This window comes from Streptopelia decaocto, assembly GCF_964273445.1.
Source record: "Streptopelia decaocto genome assembly, chromosome: 3".
NCBI classification, from domain to species: Eukaryota; Metazoa; Chordata; class Aves; order Columbiformes; family Columbidae; genus Streptopelia; species Streptopelia decaocto.
Genome location: NC_138656.1, coordinates 27,049,546 through 27,065,180, shown reverse-complemented (window position 1 = coordinate 27,065,180; position 15,635 = coordinate 27,049,546). Strand labels below are relative to the sequence as shown.

General features: G+C 37.1%; 1 protein-coding gene across 1 annotated transcript in view; it reads left to right on the top strand.

Annotated features, from left to right (window-relative positions):
* Nucleotides 1-676: 676 nt before the first annotated feature.
* HAAO (3-hydroxyanthranilate 3,4-dioxygenase) overlaps nucleotides 677-15,635 on the top strand; it is a gene marked incomplete at both ends in the record, with an annotated part of 34,555 nt that continues 19,596 nt past the window's right edge. Inside the window, 4 exons of the mRNA XM_082048918.1 lie at nucleotides 677-756; nucleotides 4,401-4,479; nucleotides 12,817-12,900; nucleotides 14,808-14,914. Coding sequence (XP_081905044.1) covers nucleotides 677-756; nucleotides 4,401-4,479; nucleotides 12,817-12,900; nucleotides 14,808-14,914 — 350 coding nt within the window. The remainder of the gene's footprint in view (nucleotides 757-4,400; nucleotides 4,480-12,816; nucleotides 12,901-14,807; nucleotides 14,915-15,635) is intronic.

Here is a 15,635-nt window from a genome sequence, read left to right as displayed (position 1 = left end):
ATTTATGGACAGTTGCTTTTGGTCTTACAAATGCAAGAGACATCTTTGTTTTGTTATCTGGCAGAATAAAATCACAGTATTTTCAAACACATGCCCCTAAATATTCAGCCTAACAAAATTGAGGAGAGGAGGGAAAAGGAAATGGGGCTCTTATCAAGCCTGGAACGCCTATATATAGTTACACATGCTTAAAAATACTCCTTATATATATTATACATAACTAAACTTTGAGCAACTGCTCTCAACTTGCATATAGCTTTGAAACATGTTCCTATATTAGACCTGAAGGGTATGCATGCCCCAGTCTTACCTGTTTTCCTATCAGTTTGTCTATGTAACAAGGCAACTTTTGTAGAGCGGTAACATACACACTCCAGTTGATGCAGTAAAGAGAATTAAGAAACCTCCCATGGGCAGAATAAGTCTCTGATGAAAATACGTATTTTAAAAACACCTGTCAATTATTAGCCAAGCTGCTGAAGCATTATTACCCTTTACCAAGTAACCTTTGGCTGATGGACCTGTCCCCTTTGACACTCAGTCCTGAAGACACCTCTTCCACCAGCCAATCCCCAAGCTCTGAAGCTCTGGGGATGGAGTCACATGCAGTTTCCTCACCGAAAGAGCCCTCTGCAAACCCTAACATCTGCCTCAAAATTTTCATAGCTGCCACGCCATGGAGCTTCTTGTAAATGTGAGAAAATGGATAGAAGAAAACAAAACTGCCTTTTTGCCACCTGTGTGCAATAAGCTTATGTAAGTAAATGAAGATTATTTTTTTAAAAAAATGCAGTTCTTAGATACATAAATATTCTTAGCTGTAAGAGGAAGGTGCTAAAATGCATAAGTGGTAAATATGAGTAAGGAACTGTAGTTCATCTCAGACTGCAGAATGTGGTTTCAAAGAACAGAAAATGACTGAAATCTCTTTTGCAGTAACTCAGCAGAAGCCGTAAAGATCAGCTTGAATACAAAATATTTGCCTCAACTCAAAGTCTCTTGTAGGCAGTTAGGCTGAGTTAAGGGAATTTGTGTCAGACCCTGTGACAAAAAACTCATAGAAATAGAGGAGATGGCGTCACATTCGCAAATATATTTTGTCCAAAGATCTAGATACAAAGGCTTTCATGAGAAAGGATTCTCTCTAAAGAGTGATATAAAAACAGGTTCTATAAAGAAAATTAAAAGCATTTTCCCTGCTTTTACTTTTTTAAAAAATCTTGCTTTACAATTCTAATAATTAAAAAAGCATCAGAGAATTTGCCTCTTGCCCTACCCTGAGTTGCTACAACTAATCAAAAGCTGAATGGGCAGTACGGTAGCAATGACATTAATTTCCATTCACAGTTTCAAGGGATACTTTTCAAAGTAATGGCTACAAGACAAAGGCTACAACATCCTTCCTGAGGTGTCTGTGTTGAAACTACAGTTGCATGTTTAACTGAGAAATTATGAAACTTGAATCACTACAATAGTTTTACAGTGGGAGAGAATGAGGAAAGTGTCTTCTCCTTATGAGTGTTTTCATTTCTTTCATTTCCAAAATGGATTTAGGAAGCGTTTTGTAAAGTTCATCCATTTCTAAAGCTTACCAATGATGGTGGTAAAATTTTAGTATTTTACATATATGGAATAGTCATGCTTTTCTTTCCTTATTAGTAAGATCAACCTTTTTGTTATTACTGCACTGTTCTCTACCTCCTATCAGCAATTCTGTGTAATCCTGAAGTAACTCTGGAACATGACATCTATCAGAGCTCTTCCCCATAAACACTGCAAGAAGCCACAGTGAAACAAGTAACATTTTTTTTATTATGAAAATTGCATAGATCAAAAAAAAAATCTATTTTTTCAATCTAGCTTCAGCCTATGGAGGAGAGGAAAACCATCTACTAGGTGGATTCTGAGTCCCTCACCACCTGTTCCTTGTACTACCTAAATGTTATCAGGATTTACCAAAAAGGTTTTAGGTGGTTTTCTGAGAACTGACTAATAGGTTTCCAACATTTTTTCAAAGGCTTGATCCTTTATCTGCTAGGTGGAGATAAGGCAATCTGCTCACTGCCTTCTACCTGACTGGAAGGCAACCACCTCAAAATATTTAAGTAACTTATGATCATATGTTTCAAGACAGAATTAATGGTTAAAATCTAGGTCTTACAGCAAATCAGCAGGACTTTTTGTGTCTAAATTTGTTACGGCTTTCAAGCTTTTATTCAGGTGTGTTCCCTACAGTTGAGAGGATCAAAAGTTTTAAGTACCTATTTGGAACTTCAAAACAAAGTTTCAGTTCCTGAATCACTTCCTGTTTAGAGTTTTACCAGAGTCAAGAAAAGGGTACAATGCAAGAGCTGCCATTTAATTAGATATATTTTAATGACACTATCTTGCAAGTTGAAATGCTTTTTAACTTCAAGAATGAGCACATAGTGCAAAACCAGAACCCTTGGCATAGCCGATTTTTACAAGATAGCTGTGACATGTTTAAAGCTTTTTTTTTTAAATTCAGACTACGATACTCACCATAAGGACTCCTAACGGTGGTCATGGACTATCTGATTGATGGTCTTGAAATGTTTTTAGAAGGTTGCCTGCTGGTACCATTTTCTTGATGCGATTAAGAAGAGAAATATAAGAGTATATAAAACTTAATAGACCACTGATTAGCACTGCATTCTAAAAATAGTTCAATCAAGAAATTTTTCATACCCCTGAAACTTTTGTGATACTTTAACTGCATTTTGTCAGTCTTCTCTGCAATTACTTTGTGATTTTTCTCCTTAACTTAATGCAGCTATATTAACGAGACAACTTTATTTAGCAATATGGACAAACAAGCCTATTTGAGTTCCTGCTTCTATTTCATAGCTGGAATTTTTTTGTGGTGTCATTATATAATTCTTAATGATAGGAATGTTAAATCCATAGTTGCCTGTTTATTATGTAAAACCTGCTAAATCCATAGGGTAACAGAATTAATGGTAGGCTTGTCAAACAAAAAGTTAAGCAACAGTGATTTTTAGGGCAATATTTTCACTTTTAGGTATTGAACTATTAACAAAACGGTATGTGTTTCTATTAAAAATTAACTAATTTTAACAGTAGGCTACTAGATACCCATAGATTGTGTCTTATTTTATTCTCTAGGGTTGATTTTCATTTCTTTCATTAATTATTTGGTGTGTTGTTACTGGTTTAGTCTTCTTGCCCTTCTTTAGTAGAAATGTTCATTAATGCAGAAGTACTACAGTGTGTTCTTGAAAACAAATATTAAATCTGCATGGTACAACCAGTTCTGATTTCAGTTCCTTATTTTAGGATACGGGCATGAAGCCAAGTGCTATAACATATGCAGCTTCCTATGGTGAAAATAGCCAATTTAAGAATTGTAATCTAATTTCATTCTTTAGACTTTCATTCGACCAACTGATTTGTCACTGTTACTTGTTATTTCTGCTTTACAAGTCCCTGTTGTGTTATTCATTATCATTTAAATACTTTTCCAAGTAAATATGATAAGGGTAGCAGATCAAATAGATATGTTCAGCCATTCAGAATAGCTTATTTCAGTCAAGGCTTACGAAGTGCTGACACAGAGCCACATGATTCTGTGTTACCAGGATCTCCTCTTAGCCCAAGGATTGCCCAGAATCTCCTCCCCGAAGAGTAGAGGTCAACACCCCCAGTTAACACCTCAGAAGAGCTTAAGGACAAATTTTGAATCACAGCTAACAGGCCTGATTTATAGGGTTTTTTTAGAAAATGAAAACTTGCTACCTTACCTACTCATTAGTCTAAGTGGACTGGTAGATAATTGGGGTGACATCTATTCTTTGTGACAGCTGAGAGAAGTGCTCACTGGGGCTCTTGGAAGGGGCAGAGTTAAGATAAAGGACCTGAAGCTCCTTTTCTGAATTAGCCACAACCACAACAAAACCATTGTATAAATAGGAGAGAAATTAGCTGATAATTCCTACCAGTAGTATCTCTGGTAATTCTACCAATGTGAGGGACAGGGGGGAAGTATGTTTTTACCTTTATTAATATTTAAAAGTGTTTTACCTTTACAGAATCGTGATCTGATCAGCTCAGGTTGGAAAGACATTTTCCTGTCATTCCCGTCTCTTATGTAGCATCCTTTATCTTTGCAGTTCAAAGCTTTCTCCACAGCTGGTAACTATCATTGTCCCCTTTTCACAGCTGGAGGCCTCAGGTCACCCAGAAGGACACTGGCAGAGCAGAGATACATCCAAGGTCTTTTGAGTTCTTGTTCTGGTTGTTGCTTGTCACTCAGCATTGTTTCATTGACTAACTGTCCTCAAAGAATTAAAAAAATCAACCAACCAAAAAAACTTACATTGTGAGTGGAGATAGCTTTAAAATGTCACTTTCTTTTCTAGGCATCGCCATCAGTTAAATGTGATGTTTGTTGGAGGGCCAAATGAAAGGAAGGATTATCATATTGAAGAAGGAGAAGAGGTAACCTATAGGGTGGTTATATCTTGCTGGTTTAATTGATCTATAATTATTAAAGAGCAACTAGTTTTGAAGCTACAGATTAGCAATGCCAGGCTCAGTGATGTTGTATTTATTAGATCTATTCAAAGACTTAAACAGAATCATTCATCAGAACCATACACCATCTGTGCATTTCCTTTGAAACAAACACATGAGATCACATCTATTTTGCTGTAATTCATTTCCAACAGGAAACTAGAGAAAGTGTCCTGACACATCAAAATGTCTCATTTCAACATTTTGTAACAAAACTTTGGAAAGGTAACAATATTTTTGAAGTGCTGTTTTGTCGCAAAAGATGAATCTATAATTCAAAGTATTTTTGAGACTCAAAAATAAAAATTATGTATTTTGATTGGCTTGAAATTATGTTTTTTTGGTCTTTGTGGAAAAATACTAGCATTTTCAGCTTTCATTCAGGTTTGGTTAAAGAATAGAGTCTCTAAATATTGTTCAAATCAGTACCCATCTCTTCACATCTTCTGAATCAAAAGCAAGCCATCCCACCACTTTGGGTTGTGAGTAGCCATTGTGCCAAATGCAGAACATAGGGAGAAAGAGTAAAAATCTATCAGAATTATAACAATTTATATCTGCTTTCTTTATTGCCTTTTTCATGGGATTATCCTCTTGGCCTGAGGACTCCCCTGCTTGTATGAGGGCAGAGGTACCACAACTGGCTCTGAAGGAACCCTAAGAGGATAGGGGACAGTAGAGACCTGGCAGTAAGGACTGCAGGATGGGAGACAATTTGCCTTGCTTTTCAGCAGAGTAATTTGATTTTGTGTAATTTCAATAAAATTTTGCCACTGGTTTTAAGTACCTTTGGGAAACCCAGGCCTAAGCGTCTCCATAGACCGTTCCAATGCCTGACAGGAATGAGGCAAGCCAGGTCTCAGGGAAGCGTGTGTGAAGTGATTGTTGCTAAGCAGAATTCAACGTCCATCATATATTTACAAGGACATTCCAGAGGTACTTAGCTGAGGAAAACAAAGCGTGGTTTTGTCAACATTGTTACATCCCTGGGAAAGGAGCGATCACGTCTGTAGGGTGACTGCCCAGAAAGCCCTAAGGAGGACATCTCATCTAGACACCGCTCTTATGGCATATTGTTAATGCATAACATTAACAAAGAGTGAGTGAATTTTATTATCAAGATCAACAACATTAAGGCTTGGTAAAGCATAAAATGAAGGTGGGAGAAGGTATCTATGGAAGTTAATGATTCCAAAAATTTTTATCTGTAACTTAACCTTTTTGGTTGTATCAAATCAAATTGTTTTCTTGCTCTGAATAATTTGTTGGAGCTCTAAACTAAGAATGGAACACACAAAAAACTAGCTGTAGTTTAACGGGTACGCTAGCCTGTAATACTAAATATATTGGTTTGTTGTTGTCATTCTTGTATTTTTGTTGTTGTTGTTGTTTTTCTCCTTGTTGGTTGGTTGGTTTTCTTTATGGTCTTCTCTCTGCCTGCATCTCTGACCCACTGGTCCCTGATCCATCCTGTCCTGTTTAATTTTTGAAATTTATCTCCTCTTCTCTTCCCTTAAAATGAAAGTCAGATGAATATGATTTACTTCCAATTTTTTTTCTCTCCAAGTTATGCACGTTTGAAAAGACTGTGACCTACTTTTAATAAGCCTAAACCCATTACATGACTTTCCAACAGTATAAAGAGTTAGCCATATCTGTGAAGGCATAATCTATATCAATATGCAACAGTATAGTAAATTATTGATAATTCAACTGGATATAATATTTTTTAGGTATTTAGCTGCCATTTACATAGCAAATTTCCCACAATTTCCCAGCAACATAGAAACATAAAATTCCTATCAGATAGGAAAACTGACAATATGCACCTCAGAAGTGCTATCACCTACATCTCAGTTTAAAATATGGGCCAATTTTGTCCACTTTTAGGGAAATACAATATAGTCATCAGTTGCATTTTATCATAGCTTTTACCAGACACAATTGCACTTTCCTGTGATCTAATTTAGACCCATGTTTTTCACTAGTGAAGAATTGTGAAGCAGAGAGTATCCTAGTAAAAGGGCATATTCCTAAATTAGATTTGGGATTTTAGTAATAATAATAATCATAATAATTCCAACTGCAAAACCATGTTCAGCTCATTATTTTGGCAGGCAAAAGGTCATTTATAGTTCTGAGTGATAATTTGGAAGACAAACTATATAGACATACTGTTAAAAGGAGAAGACACAATTGCAAAAACCGAGAAATCATTTACGTAAATTTAGCTGATGATATTCCACTAGTATTATAGTGAAGACATGCTGGTTTAGAGAAGAAAGTTAAATTTAGGATTGTTTATATCTGTTCACTCATTATTTTATGCCTGTTACCACAGAGCTCAGTGTGCCCTGTGGCACAACTTGCACTTGTCACGCTGCAGTTCCCAGCAGCGAGGGGTTCACACGCAGAGATGAGGGCACAGGAGCATCCTCCTGCTGTTCCCGGCTGGTGAGAACAGCATCTTGTTAATGTGCAGGTGTACCGGGAAGATCAGTTCTGACTGGCTAATTATGAGAAAAAACAGAGGCTTGTTTTGGACTCTCTTCAAAGCCTTTTAGGATCGTCTCCTAAACAGTCATTTAGGCTAAAATGACAGCTGGTCTAGCACATTTTTTTTTCCTCCTCTCAACAAGCAGGAGTTTCCTAAATATGTAACTCAACATTTTCTTCCTTCTTAGATTTCTCTGCACTACTTCACATCTTTTTTAATTTTCTGTGTGCTATTTATTTGCCATTCTTCTGCATGGAAGTACTGCCTCATGCCTGAGAATTGTTTTCCATTAGACAGGTTTTACAAGGAGACAAATCAAGCTGCACCTTACAAGAGATAAAACATTCACATTCTTTGGCTTGACTTTATCACTACATCATATTCATTCTTTTTCCTAGTTATAATATTAAGTTCTTCCTTGCTCCCTTCTCCATCAGAACATAAATAGAGTCAAACAAACATCTACTTGAACATTCTCTGCCTCTAAATCAGACTCACTCTAAAAATGAAACTGAATTGCTTTGGGAAATGCATTTTCTGTTGTCAAAAAACCTACTGTGAGAACGCACCTAATATAGCTATACAGACAAAACTTTCTAAATATGCACTAAAAAGAAAGTGTTTTGTGCTATATAGCTAGTTTTGTGAGGTTTTCATATGAATCACTATTCCAATGTATCTTGTTTGTCTAGAGAACTCTGGATTATGTGGACTAATGTCTACAATTCATGTAGACATACATTCACTTCTCATCTTATCTTGTAGGTTCATCATACAACTTCCAAAGAAATAAGTGTTTCCTAGTTCAGTCCACCACTTAAACACAATGTATTTCAACTAGCCAGCTTTGATTTCTTAACAGTTTATATTCTGATGTTCAGTCTACATAAAACTGTGCAGTTCCACGCAGAGAAATTAAAATCAGCCTTTCATCTACCACCTGCAACACATTTGCATTGGCACAATATTCTGGTTGGTTTTAAAAGCCCTGCATCTCATTGTGCTGTGTGTATTTTACCCTGAGTTTCTGCACTCAGCATCTCTGTTGTTTCCTGTGGGTGCAGCCACATAAGTACTGATGCAGCCCCACAGATCAGAGCCCTTACACTGCAGTCCTAAAGGGGACTCTCAGAACAGAAATTCCCTCTACTTTGATCATCTAGTCCAATCCCACTGCTGGAGCGGGAACATCCAGATGAGGTTACACAGGAATGTGTCCAGGCGGGTTTTGAATGTCTCCAGAGTAGGAGACTCCACAACCTCCCTAGGCAGCCTGTTCCAGTGCTCTGTCGCCCTCACCATCACAAGACTTGGCTCCAAGTTCTGACAAATTACCTGCTTAAATGAAGCCTGACACCTTCTTCTAGCATATGCTGCTCTCTAGTCAGCAGCTCTTCCCCAGCAGCTCAGTTCTCCCCTTGCACTGAGTGGGGATACTGGATGCATAAGGCAGAGGGGGAAGAGGGGCCAGGTAAGCATTCCAGTAGGTGGTATTGCAGTGCTTATCTCCCAAACAAAACTGAGACTATGAGTTGCAGCAAAGCAAGAGGAGCATTTTTTCTTATTTACATTAAAAACCCCACACATTTATCTGATGAAAACTCTTTGAATATTTTAATAAGAAACAAAGCTATTACAAGCTAATGAGAGTGATGGTCCTTTTGCATCAGATAGAGATTGTGTCTTCAGACATAAGTTTGTTGCAGAAAATTGTTGGGATGAGTCATGGCTAGTACTTAGGTTTCAGAGATGACATGTAAATAAGCAGAGGGGGAAAAACATCCCACAACATAGTTTTTTCTTTATTCCTCATTTGTTTGCCTTCTAGACTTCTAATGGCTAAAACTCCTTGTGAGGAGAGAGGGAAAAAGTTGTTCTGTGCTTAAATAGATCAGTCACCACTGAAGTCTGGAGAAAACCCAGGCTCTACTCCCACATTAAAATTGGATTTGCTTTCCAAATTTAGTACTTAGCAATCTGACTAGCCATACAAGCCAGGATATGCCACATCAGAGCCCAATCCCAGAAGTGGCTGAGCAATCCCAAATACCACTTTCAGAAGCAGGCAGTACTCAAAGTACACTGCAAATTGCAGGTCTCTTTAGAGGTCTGTGAATAAGTTCTCAGCCACAAAAGCCATCACAGATTTCTGGGCTCCCACTTCTAGGCCGAATTTGATATCAAAAGTGGATCTAAATTAAATTACATATATTGCTGTACATAAAATAGACTTGTTTTATAATTGGCCTGTACAAACCAATTAGAAATACTGCGTTCTTCCCCTACTATGTACTTTGTTCTTTAATAGGATATACACTCCTGGGTGAAGAAGCAATACAGTTGTCACCAGGTTAATATGGTGAGGATGATAGTGCTCTTTTTAAGGATACCCATACTTTCTACTGCTCTGTTCAAATGAATTCCTACCAAGACAAGCAGCTTCAGTGATGCTTCCATTGAAGGAAACAGTGAACTCCTACATCTTTGCATCTTCACAAGTGCCTGCATAATTTATTTTATGAGTTTGCATAATTGAGTGAAATACCCCTGTACAGACTTGACAATGATTCATCACTGGTCATGCTGTCTTTCACTGCAGCTTCACACAATACTATCAGGTTTGATGCATGATCAAGAAGCATGAAGCAGACTAAGGAACAAGGATGTAGTTCTCCTACAGAAAAAGAGATTTTATGAAAAATTAAATGAGTCAAAAAACAAACTGTCAAGGGGCTTTCAGTTTAGTTTTCATAAGCCTAACTGCAGTTTTAATTATCATACCGAACAATGTTATGAAAAAATGTTCTGTTTAAGGTAAAGAATGACTTCTAGGTGGCTCATAATTTCTAGAGGTAATGTGAGAATTAATAAGAGGAAGTGTTTTTAGTATCATCTGAATGAGAACATGCCACATAGTAAGCAGTAAAGCTAAATGAAAGGCAAAAGTCTAGAAAAAATGAAAGGAAAAAAAGAATAAAAATAATGGTATAAAAATAAATAAAAATAAAAATAAAAGGTATAAAAATAATAAAAAAACATCCCAATAAGCACATTTAGCAACGAAAGGGGTAAAAAGACGGGGGAACAACCTTTGTTTCTTCCTTGAGCCACATTCTTCAACCAGAAAGATGAATCTGTGCCTCATTTTGTCCTGTTATGCAGTAGTAATGTACAAATCTAGGCTTTCTGCAAGGCTACCATATATATTACGTGTAAGAAGAGACCTTGCCATTAGTAAGATCCTAATAGAGTAAAAATGTTACATATTTTTTCAGTTTTTAGTACTACTGTAGAGATTGGATACCAGATTATCCTAGTAAAAACAAATCAATGGGGAAATCTTATATTTTGAGGTAGCCTGAACTCTACTGACTTTCTATCTATATTTGCATACATATTTGTGTATATACATACATATACACATGTGCATACATCCACACACATCAGTACTTCCTTACTCAAGCCTCTATTTTTCCAGGAGATACTTAGGAAAAGGTTAGATCTGCCCAGAAGGCAAAGCTCTATCAGCATTTAGAAAAAATAACGTTCTAGCAAAAAGACAGTACAACATGATATTGTCAAACTGTCCTGTGAAATGGGCAAGGACTGTAAATCACTGAGATATTAAACAGTTGACAGTTTTCTTGATAAAAGTTCAGAGTACAATATAAGCACAGCAGTAGATTCAGTAATTACTGCCACTTGTATTAATCACAGTTACATCAGATGATTTATGGATGAGTGAAGTACTCAGACATTTTTTAAAAGAAATTTGAAGACTAGACCACAATTTACAGTGAAAGGCACTATTTAAATTCAGTCAGAAAAATATTTTTATTGCCAATGCATAGCCCACCTCATTCCTCCTTTCCCATTGCAAAGTGATTCTTTTAATTAAAAATGTAGCGTTCAGAATCTTTCCTTATGACTGCAATGCTCAACTACTGAACTGGATGGCCCCTTTCCCCTCTCCAGTCTTTCTTTACCAGAAAGTTTCCATAGCCATGTGATTCACGGTCACAAGCAGAATAAAACTCTACGTCTGTTATCCCTTCCCTCACCTACATGTTCTGTGCATGTGGTCAGTAATAGCTCCCTCAGTAGCTATAGGGAAGATAACACCCCAAAGCTCAACGTTTCAAGAAAGGATTTTTCAATTTCAGCATTGCCAGTGCCATATTACCAATGGCCTGTTTGATAATCCATCAGGATCTTAAAGTCTTAGATGAGTCTTTTCTGAGATGAAGGAGGGATCATTTCCTCACTCAAATGACTTCATGCTGTACAACAAGCAATTGGCCTTGCCCCGTGTGCTCTGTAATGAGGGCTACTAAAGCATTTTATACAGTCATTCAGTAACACCGAAGAAAATGACAAGAAAAGAACATGGGAAAAGGGAGTGCAGGGAGAATAAGCAACCAGGCACTGTGGCTATCTAGGCAAGAGTTATAATTTATCAATCTTGATGTCCTTGGCACAGGGTGACCTTTTCACTCATGTAAGAGCTGTCAGCTTGAGCCCCTTTCCAGCACATCTTCAGGTCTCTCTACTGCTTAATTCCCTTTGCAGTATATTTATTCTTTCTTATGTTCATAAAGGCATTTATTGAATCCTTAGGTACATGTATCGATCAGTATTTCAAAACTATTTTGTAAATAACCCTGATTCAAGGAACTGATTAAGTTTTTCTGATGGTGGAAAATGTCAGGTTCAGGGGGTTTATATACTTTGATGGTATTTATTTTCCATTTTTGCGAAAATTGTAGTGAATTAATATAACTGATGTTATTTTCATTATAGTTCTAACTTCTAATCGAGGTTTCAGACAGTTTCAGCTGCACTAGCAGTTATATGAATTAATCTGCTTGGTTTCTAGGTATGGCAAACAGAACATGAAAAGTATGTAAAATCTTGGCAGAGAGTGGCAGAAAAGTTAATTTTTTTGAAGTGTTGTTTCTTTGTATTATATAAAATGAGGAAAAATGTGCCCATTGTTCCAGGTCAAAGAGATCCCTGCTTAGAGACCATAGCACAGTTCTGCCACAAAACATGAGGCCAGGCCTGAGCACCTCAGAGCCCCCACAAAGCTGCTCTGAAAACAGAGCTGTGGAAAGGTCACTGAAGTCAGAATTATGGGTTCAGCGGTTCTGTCCTTATATATGCTTCGAATGTAATCCTTTAACAGACACAGTAGGAAGAGGAGCAGCTGTTGCTGGGCTTCGAGAGTATTCACAGAAATTAAGCAGAACAGTTTCCAAATGGGCAATTATTCCCATATGAGAAACTCCATTAATAAAAATGAAAAAAGAAAAAACAAAAACAAAAAAACACACTCGAAAACCTATGCATGCATGTTTGGAACTTATTTGGAAAAGTGACATCTGATTGGACTGAATGTAATAGTGAAGACCCTGCCACTTCTGACCTGAAAACCCAACTGAAATGAACAGCCACAACATCCGACCCCTACAAAGAGTAATCCCCAGGAGTAGACACAGCTCAGTGGAATTCCATCAGATGCACACAATAGCTCTACAAGCAGTTATGGACCTCTTAGATAGATTGTCAAATGTATGTAAAATAAGGGAAATAATAGATATTCAGTTACATTTTCAAAAAGTCTGTTATTTATTGTTAGGAAAAAATCTGCAAATATTTGCAATTACAGATGGAATGTATTTGTTTATATACCCTTTATTATACAGAATAGGAAGTACAGAATGTTTTGGAGTGGTTTCGTAAATGTTATTTTTCTATTCCTGCAGCTTTTTTACCAGATTAAAGGAGATCTGTGTTTGAAGATAATTGAAAATGGGAAACGAAAAGACATTGTCATCCGAGAAGGGGAGGTAAAAACAGGGTTGTTATTCTGTTATTGTTGTACATAGGTATGTTAAATGAATATTTTATGAAGTATTTAAAGATCAATTTATCTCTGCTGTGTAGAGATGGCATGAGGATTAAAAAAAAAAATCTTGAATACAGCAAGTTCCCTGTAATTAAAAACATATTACAATACACTCTGTTCAACATTTCATGCTTTCAGTATCAGGGAAAAATCTCTGGGGGCATTTGAGATGCCCTTTTAGATAGTAAGGAATATCAGAGGAGTTAATAACATGGAATCTGCCATGTGAATTCCAGGGAACCAGTTGTTTGTTTGCACACTGTCAAATACATACTGCTTACCCACCCGAACACATCATTAAGCAAACTGCCTAGAACTTGGAAAGTTAAGAGATTCAGTTATGCTCAGCCTTTTTCTTTAGTCCTCACAGCTACCCTTCACAATATGAGAACAGTTTTAAAAGAGCAATTTAGGGATAAAATTATCCAGCTGCACTCAGTTGTTATTCCTTATAGAACTGTAGGATCATTTGGGTTGGAAGAGACCCTCAAGATCATCGAGTCCAACCATTAACCTAATACTAGCACTAAACCATGTCCCTAAGAAGCTCATCTATAAGTCGTTTAAACACCTCCAGGGATGGTGACTCAACCACCTCCCTGGGCAGCCTCTTTCAGTGCTTGACAACCCCTTCCATGAAGAAATTTTTCCTAATATGCAATCTAAACCTCCCTTAGTATAGTGTATATATATATATACACTATGTATAGTATAGATAGTAGTATAGTATAGTGGCATAGTGTAGTAGTAGTGGACTTGATAAAGCATGGATTTCAATGCTTTCAATGACAGTGTGACTAGATACTTTACTTGGTGTTCCTGCAAGTTATTACATGTGCTACAGCTGCCACTCATTATTATTGTCACATACTTGAACTGCACTCAGTCTTTGAAAGGGTTATTACATCTAGCGGGGCCAGCCTTACAATGGAAAACATATTATACCCAATAGCTTGATATCATCAAAAGTATTACAACATTTTCAATCAACAGATCTATGTTTTCAAACCTATAGATGGTGAGAATCTGGTAATACATTTCACACTGGAGTACATCCATCTGAGATCTCAGCATGTACCAGAAGCATTAATGAAGAGGAGCACACTATCCTTACTGAGTAGACTGACACCAGTCATGGTGGGGCACTGTCATTAGCTCTGCTTTGTAGACAGAGAAATTGCAATGACTTGCCCAAACTTGGCTAGGAAATCCATAGCACTGAAGAATAGCACAGGCTTACCACCTTCCTACATAGTCAGATAGCTGCCAAAAAAATGTTTATTCTCAAACTTCGGTAATAGACTTTTCCAAACCAAATGTTGTTTATTCACTTTGTCACTTGCATGAGTAAGTAGCCCCTCATATTTTTTGATTGTTTCTGGAGAGAATAACACTCCTCATCATGCAATCACAGGTGCTCACTGTTTTGGAGGGATACATGTGGATGATTAGTTTAGACATCTTGAGTTGACAACAAACTTTTATTTCCATTTTCATTTCTGCTATTCAGAAATTGCAGTAAATTTATAAATTCCAGATGAGTAACTTATTAGATTTTCATTTAGACTGTGTGATGCAATGAGGATCAAACCAGGAAGAGAGCACCTGACTGCCATAAAGGCAATGCTGATTGCAGAATCAATTGTCACCATTCACTGAGAACACACGAAACAGCATCTCCTCGCCTATTGGTACCAAAGTGGGTGCAGCTGCAAAGGAACAAAACAGGATCAACAAAGAGCAGGGAAAAAGTCGGGCAATGAGCAGAGGATTTTGCAGGTTGAGGGGCAGAGGATGAACAACCCAAAGAATTTCCTGACACTGATGCTTTCCCATTTTTTTGAACAGATGTTCCTCCTACCTGCTAGGATACCTCATTCTCCTCAGAGATATGCAAACACTGTGGGTCTTGTGATTGAGAGGGCAAGATTAAAGACCGAAATGGATGGGCTCAGGTGAAGTATAAACTATTGGCTAATCTGTTAGGATATGTAATATAAACTAATTTATCATGTCAATACAATACAGTATTTTACTTTCCTGATGCTTTATGAGATTCATCCTGGCACATTTGTAGCAATTACAGCCACACATCTATTTATCTATGCACACACATAAGCAGAGGTATCATTTAGCATTTGATTTAGCTAAACAAGGAACCTGTTGAAATGTCTTTAAATGCATGTTATCTACTTACGTATAGCATACTCCTATCACCTTAAGTTTTAAAATCTCAGAGTTCTGTAACAATACAAATCAAAAGAAGATTTTTTTTTAATCAGTTCCGGCAAGCAGAACATTAATTCCTTTGTAAGCACTGAAAGCAAAAAGACAAAGAAGAGGTTTCTTGGCAAGCCTGTGGGAAGCTGGAAAAAAAAAGTCAATTTCCTTAACACTAACCCCTCTACATTGTACACATCTCTGCCTGGCTTTTATTGCCTCATGAGACCATCTTCAAATAAATTAGTATTTTACTTTGTATTCTAGTAGGAGCAGGACTAAGCTTTGTCCTGTGGTCATACAGAATTCGAAAGTCCAAGAAGGCAAGTTGCAGCAGTAACTTTAGCCAGATTAGAAAAGATGTTTAGATAATAACTGGATACAACTGACCAAAGAGAGTTTACCGCTGTTTGTGTAATCTATAATGACTTAAAACTGTAGTAATATCCATACTGT